Source organism: Echinops telfairi, unplaced genomic scaffold, assembly GCF_000313985.2.
Source record: "Echinops telfairi isolate 266 unplaced genomic scaffold, ASM31398v2 ScPeMD7_7424;HRSCAF=8462, whole genome shotgun sequence".
In the NCBI taxonomy this organism is placed as follows: Eukaryota; Metazoa; Chordata; class Mammalia; order Afrosoricida; family Tenrecidae; genus Echinops; species Echinops telfairi.
Window position 1 is genome coordinate 87,699,934 of NW_022111324.1, and position 6,501 is coordinate 87,706,434.

The following is a 6,501-nucleotide window of genomic DNA, read 5'->3' on the forward strand; positions in this document are numbered from 1 at the left end:
ATGAATTTGAAAAATGCTTCCAAGAATAGAATTGCAGATTTGACAAATGTATTAAGTGTAATGGAGAGTACTTTGAAGGTGATAAGGTTGTTTTGTCAAAACATTAAAATATGTAGCTTTGGGGTGGGAAAATTGCAGTTTTTTTGGGTACCCCCTCATATGAGCACCCCTATACGTCCTGTCCAATGGCTTCCCCCCGAACTACCCCTCCAATTTAGGCACAGCATGAGAGTACACCACTTCAAGGTAGCGACTGTGAGATGCCCTTACGTATCAGATTTCTGATGCAGGGCCCGCGGTCAGAGCAGTTGCTCCAGTCCTGGCTCACAGACTCCTCCTTCTCCTTCCCTACCTTAAATAATATAAAAACCCTTGCTTGCTTGAAGACAGGTGTAGGCCAAACCCTGACTCTGCCAGTTGTGCAGTACCACACCTCCACAAGTTCAAACAGCCCAAATTCACCACCACTGAGTTGATTCTGGCTCCTTGCAACCCTACAGGACAGGATGGAGCTGTCCCCGTGGGTTTCCAAGAGTGATCCTCTACAGGAGGAGAACGCTTCCAAGGAGGGTTTGGTAATTTCAAAATGCTGACCTTGTGATTAGCAGCCCCATGTGTAATGACTACGTCCCCAAGTTAGCTTCCCAGAGTGATTCCTGGCCAGCTCTTCGGGTTCTTAGCACCTAGTAATTGGGAAGGATGGTCACTACGTAGGGTGTTTTTCCAAACAGCTGGTGAGCCAGCCAGGAACCCAAAAAACTCCAGGCTACCACTACAGGCATGGGGGGGCAGGCATTTTAGGAGCGGGGAGCAGAGGTTTATGAGAGCAAATCCCAGAGAGCAAGGGTGGGGTTTCCAAGCACCACCATCCTGTGCTGGGTGGTGGCGTGGGTGGCAGAGCAGCCCCTGAGTGGGACCCGAGAGACTAAGGTGGGGGAGGGTGCACTATGAGAATCTTGCTTGGGGCATGATGTGCCTGACTACCTCGGACAAGTTTCAGAGAATTAAATTCATCTTTCAGGCAAAGGCCAAGTGTGGTGAGCAATATTGCCGGTCTAGGGAGCACATGGAAATCAAAGCCAACTATATCATAGTCAGCCTGTAATTCTTTTGTCCCCTCAACAAGCTGAGCTGCTGGCACAGCTGAGCTTATAGGGATGGGACATCAATGATGCCAAGCTGCAGAAAACCTGACTTGGGGGGGTCAGATCCTTGAGTGTTGTCTATTCAGGTAAGAATGAAATCATTTCCAGCTACTGGGATTGATGAGCTCAAAGCCTATCCCATGCTCCATTTAGCCCAAATCTTCTGCTGCCCCTCCCCACCGTATCAGGTATTAAAGAAAGAATATAGGATTGGGATCAGGAGCAAGAGTAGGTATTCCAGGCTGTTAAAGTACCAGTACTATAAACACAGACCTTAAAGACTATAGCAGCAGGGAGAGTGTGGATTAGACGTGGCCAGTTATCCGACAGAGTTTGGCTCAAAACTGAGACAATAATAACAAACACAATGTATTCCCTTGTTTTTGGTCCCAACTGAGAAAGAGTGCAGAGCCCAGGTGCAGACCTATGGAAAAACAACTGTGCTGTGTACAATAGCTTGCAGCTGGTAGAAGACATTGCCAAACGAGCCCCAGTGAACCACGAGCATACTATTCCATACAGAGTTAAGCAAAAGACTTCACCAGAGAAGTAAGCAACCCACAAAGCACAGAGCTGCCCATGTAAGAAAGCTCCATATTCTAGGGCCCACAACCAGAGGAGGCGTGGTACACAGACACCTCAGCCCTCGACAACCCTCCCTTAGCGGACTCTAGTGGCTATCCAACAACCCACAGATGGTATTCAGATGGACCGTGGGGCATAGCCGAACTGCCAAGAGACAGAGCTCAGGGCTGTCTAGGTGGTCCTGAGGCATGCAACTGAGTGACCGACACTTCACCATCCCTGGTATCTATCAGCTGTGCATCACCTAGGGCACCCCAAGAAACGTCTATAGAAACCGGGGAGCCCACTTCATCAGGGATGAACAATACATCTGGCGACTGCAGAGGTCCTATGAATAAATAATAAGGGTATAAAGGCACATTGTCTGCAGGGGCTTGATCTGGAGTGAGCTGGTTCCTAGCCTGCTCATGCCACTTAAGGAAGCATGTGCGGCCATGCTGCAAGGACGGCACCTACCAAGCACCCTGACAGTATGCGGGCAGGCCAATACTTTTTTATTGACAAGCACCTTACCCTCCAGCTCACAAGAACTAAGAATCAGTCTCTTTTCTCTTCTTTTTAATAAGGACTTACAGTGAAAGTTAGGAAATTATAGTGGCAGTCTGGGAACCTCTAGTTATTTTGGAGGATTCTGGGCTATTATTTGGAATGTGAATTACTCAGACATAACTGGATCCCTCCTGTCTCAGCATACGCGTATGTGTGCGTGCACACCACTTGTCCTAGATCACAACTCCTAGTGTGTGCACAGCGTCTTGGGGGAAAGTCACAGGCAGTGCTGCAAACAGACAAAGATTTAAATTAAGGACGTGTGTTGCTGGAACCCTGGGGCATGCTTAACCTTCAAGCCCGTGTAGAAAGTTCCATCAGAGGAACCTTATCAGAGGCAGTGGAGGGAGGGAGAGGCCAGAATGAGTAAGGCAGGCTGCTGCAGTCTCTCCGGTACTTGACGCTGACTTGGCCCCTTCATCAGGGTCTGCTTAAGCCTCTTGCACAGTACAGTGACACAGGTAGAGAAAGCAGACCAACAGCACACCAGATGAGTAAAAAAAATCTTTCCTCACTCTGGCCACTGGGTACATTACCTCCTTCTATATGTTGTCTTTCCACATCATGACAAAACACAGTTGTCATGGAATATTGTTCCTGGCTAATTTTTGTTCAACCCTGGTGGATGTCATCTGTCGGATCACGGCTCTCAGCTAACAGTGCTGGCCCCTGACACCATACTTCGTTTTCCCCACTGCTTTCCCCTGTGACGCCTGATCTAAGGGGCCTTCAGGTTCTGGTGCCCCCTCCGAGGAACTTCACTCCCTCACTGACGGCCCGAGAGCAAGGCGGACCCAGCCTTCTCTTCTGGAGGCTGACATCCTTTCTTTCATGCGCAAGTGGTCCAAGCAGGCCCTATGTATAGGTCAATACATCACTCTGAAAACCCTCAAATGAAAAGGCATTTGACCCCTGTCTCCCCACACTCACATGTCTGTGATCTGTATGGGCTTTCATTTCAACACCAAGCCAATGCAGAAAAAATTTCCTCTGATGATCAGTTGTTATCACTAAGTTGAACACCATGAAAATGAGAGAAAAATAACAGGCTATGGTATTTTGGATTTTTATCTCATAAAAAGAATTCCACTGTTTAAAACTAACAGTGGCATCACTCTCTTCCTCCCCTTTGCTCCCATTATCACAGGGTATATATTCTCAGCAAGAGTGTAATTTAAGAATTAATGAAGACTCTCAAGCAATCAAAATTAAAGTCTTAAATTAAAACAAACAAAAATACTTTCTGTAGATTAAACAAAAAAACCTCTGTGCAGTAAATAGGACCCATCTCCCAATACAGGCCAAAGTTTGAACATGTCATTGCCCTTAAGCCTTAGTAAAAATAACTTACACAGTTATAGTTGTTCATAAAAATAAGAACCATAAAAACCAAATTAGAAGCATTTGCAAAAAGTGGTCAAGAAGGGAGTGCATGCTCCCCTTACCTGCATCCCACGATGCCAATTCAGTCAACAGCACCCAGGTGTTCACTCCCCATTCCCACAGCTGAAAATGAACACGCTTCCCATGTTTGCACCCAGCGTTCCAAACGACTGGATTCAAATGACACCTCAGGGTCTGGACTTCCTCTCAAGAAATGATCTCTACTCTAGCACTCTGCCTTAGGGTGACACAATACAGCGCCCAACCCAAGCCACTTTGAAGAGTGCTGCTGTCTGTAATTATACTGCGATGAATGATGCCAGAGTGAGGGTCACTTTAACTCTCAATTTTCCTCCAATTAGAATTCCGCATTCCACAAACTCTTGCCAAATCTGGAAAGCTTGAATTTTTCGTTTATGCTGCTCTTTGGTGTGTAGGGCAGGTCCCTCACTTCACTAGAATCTGGAGCTCCCTGCTAGTGAATTGGTGCGAGGGAACAGGCTCACACATACCCAGGTTTTCGCCTCCCCACACGTCCATCATCATGTCGTATTTCCCCAACTCTTCAAAGTAGAATTTATCCATCACGAACAGCCCTCCAGCAATCATGGGGGTTCTAGGAGGCAGAAGAGGGGACAGAAGAGAAGAAAAGAAGTTGACGGTCAAAATTAGTTTGCACGATCTCTCACGCGAGGGTCAAGCCCTTGGTTCCTGAACTGCAGGTTGACTTTCAAAATAACCTCCGAGCTCTGGCTGTTTGTGCGGTGTTCAATGTGCTGGGCCCATTGCTGGGCCCTTGCTTCTCCCAGTGGCCCACCCCACTGTCCCTGAACCAACATTCCTACTGCAGCACCATGCGGAACTAAGGCTCTTCACCAAGGCTCAGTGGATGGGCCTGTGCCACCTGCAGCAGGGCTGCTTGGGTTTGAAATACTGCTCAAGTCGGAAACTTAAACTTAATGGGTCTCAGCGTCCGCATACAGCGACAAAAAGCAATAAGCATAAAGAACTCGGTGATCTAGCTGCCACTCAATCAATGCTAGTTATCACTGTCATTTCATGGATCCATATCTTCAACTGTAAGAGGGGACGCATTCTATTCCCCACTTGCTCCTCACCCGCAGAACGGATTCACGTCATAGAGCTCACTGTGCCCTGGCTTTGTCCCAGCAGTGGCACTGTAAAACATCACCCGGCATGCGCATGAGTGGCTGGCACTGCGGATGCCGAGTAAGGATGAGCAAACGCATTTCATGGCTAGAGTCTTTGCAGAAGTCATCCCCCTTTACCTGTGAGTGACAGTTTTACCCTGACTAGGTCCCCACACATCCTCCCAGGCTAGAGAAAGACGCCCTATCCCCAGTTATTTCTGTCTTTGCTGCGCGCTCAGGTGGTCTTCACCGGCGACTCATGTGCAAACACAAGAGGCCTTTCCTGTGGGCACACAGGAGAGTGAAGCTCTGCAGGGGAGGGCAAGCCAGGTTGGAGTGAATGGGACTTGCCCTTGTGACCCACCCTTCTTTACAGTGTCACAGAAGCCCACCGGAGACCCCACTCTGCTACGAAAATGCTCCGCTTTATACGTGAGAACACACAGAACTGGGTATCTGCTCCTTAAATATATAACTGACTTCATCTGAAAAAAGCCTCCGTGTGTTGTGTGCTGTGTTCTATGGCATAGACAGCGCCCGGCCTGGAGTTAGGCCAAAGGGAGTCGCGGAGGCAGGGGCTTGACTTGGTCCAGGGAAAACAAAGCCCTAGAGTCTTGCTGATGCACCTAAAGGGATGACACTTACTTTATAGGGGCCACTGGGTTCCCTTGGCGGGCTCTTCTCTGCTCAGGGGTCATGTAATCCCATTTGAACACCAAATTCCAGTCAAAACCTGCCGTGACAGAAAAGAATCTCAGGGCAGTGACACCCGGAGACTGGTCATGTGAATTCCCTTACAGCTTTAGAAACACTTGATATTTGCACAAGAATCACTGAAAAAGAAAACAAAAGGGAGGGAGGTCCGGCTGGAAGAAAGTGAGACCAGGGCATAGGGCTAAGGGCATAGAGATCAGAAGGGGGGAGGGAGGAGAGCGTATTTATACCTTTTTTTCCCCAAAGGGGGGGGGGGACGGACACTGTGGGTCAGAGTTCTCTAAAACAATGCACAAGAATCCGAGCAAACGAAAAGGAGAACTGGGATCTGTGTGCGGACAGTGACATACCCAAGGCTGGAAGGAGAGGCTGGAGAAAGAAAGGGGTGACCAAGAGGAAGACCTGCCTGGGTGACTCGCGTAAGTTACCCGAGGACAAGGCTAAAGAGGGCACAGCAAGAGTACGATTGGTTCTGGGGCCTGCAAACTTCCATCTCTTAACTGGTGGGAGGGAGTGTAAAAGAAGCTGCAAATGGGGACACAATTGACCTTCCACCTCTGGGCAATTAGGCAGCTGCCCCATTCCATTCTAGAATCCACAGGCCACTCTGGACAGGAGAGGATGTGCCTCGTACTGGGACTGGGCTGCTGGCATGTGCACAACCCTGGCATCAAGCATCCTGGGCACACAGATGTCCATGCTTCGCTCATGAAGGGATCTGTGTCATGTGCTCCAGACAGGTCAGCAAACGAGCTCTGGCAAATCCTGCAGCGTGTGGTCCTGCCTTTCCAAAGGCATGCAAGGCAAGCTCAGCCTCATCTAGTTTGGCTCTGTGCCTCCTGGGCTCTCTGCCTCTGATTTTTTGTCCAAGGGTTTTTTTTTTGTTTTTTTTTTGCAAAGCCTGGGTCTGGAGTTTGCATCTGCAAGTTACGAATCCAGGGCGCCATCTGCTGGGCTACCCCGGTGCACAGAGC

The 6,501-nt window shown here is 48.8% G+C and overlaps 1 protein-coding gene across 1 annotated transcript in view; it reads right to left on the reverse strand.

Moving 5' to 3' along the window:
- Nucleotides 1–6,501, reverse strand: part of GALNT2 (polypeptide N-acetylgalactosaminyltransferase 2) — a 128,383-nt gene that overhangs the window by 25,803 nt on the left and 96,079 nt on the right. Inside the window, exons 9-10 of the mRNA XM_004712203.2 lie at nt 5,459–5,546; nt 4,175–4,278 (exon numbers count right to left, since the gene is read on the reverse strand). Coding sequence (XP_004712260.1) covers nt 4,175–4,278; nt 5,459–5,546 — 192 coding nt within the window. The remainder of the gene's footprint in view (nt 1–4,174; nt 4,279–5,458; nt 5,547–6,501) is intronic.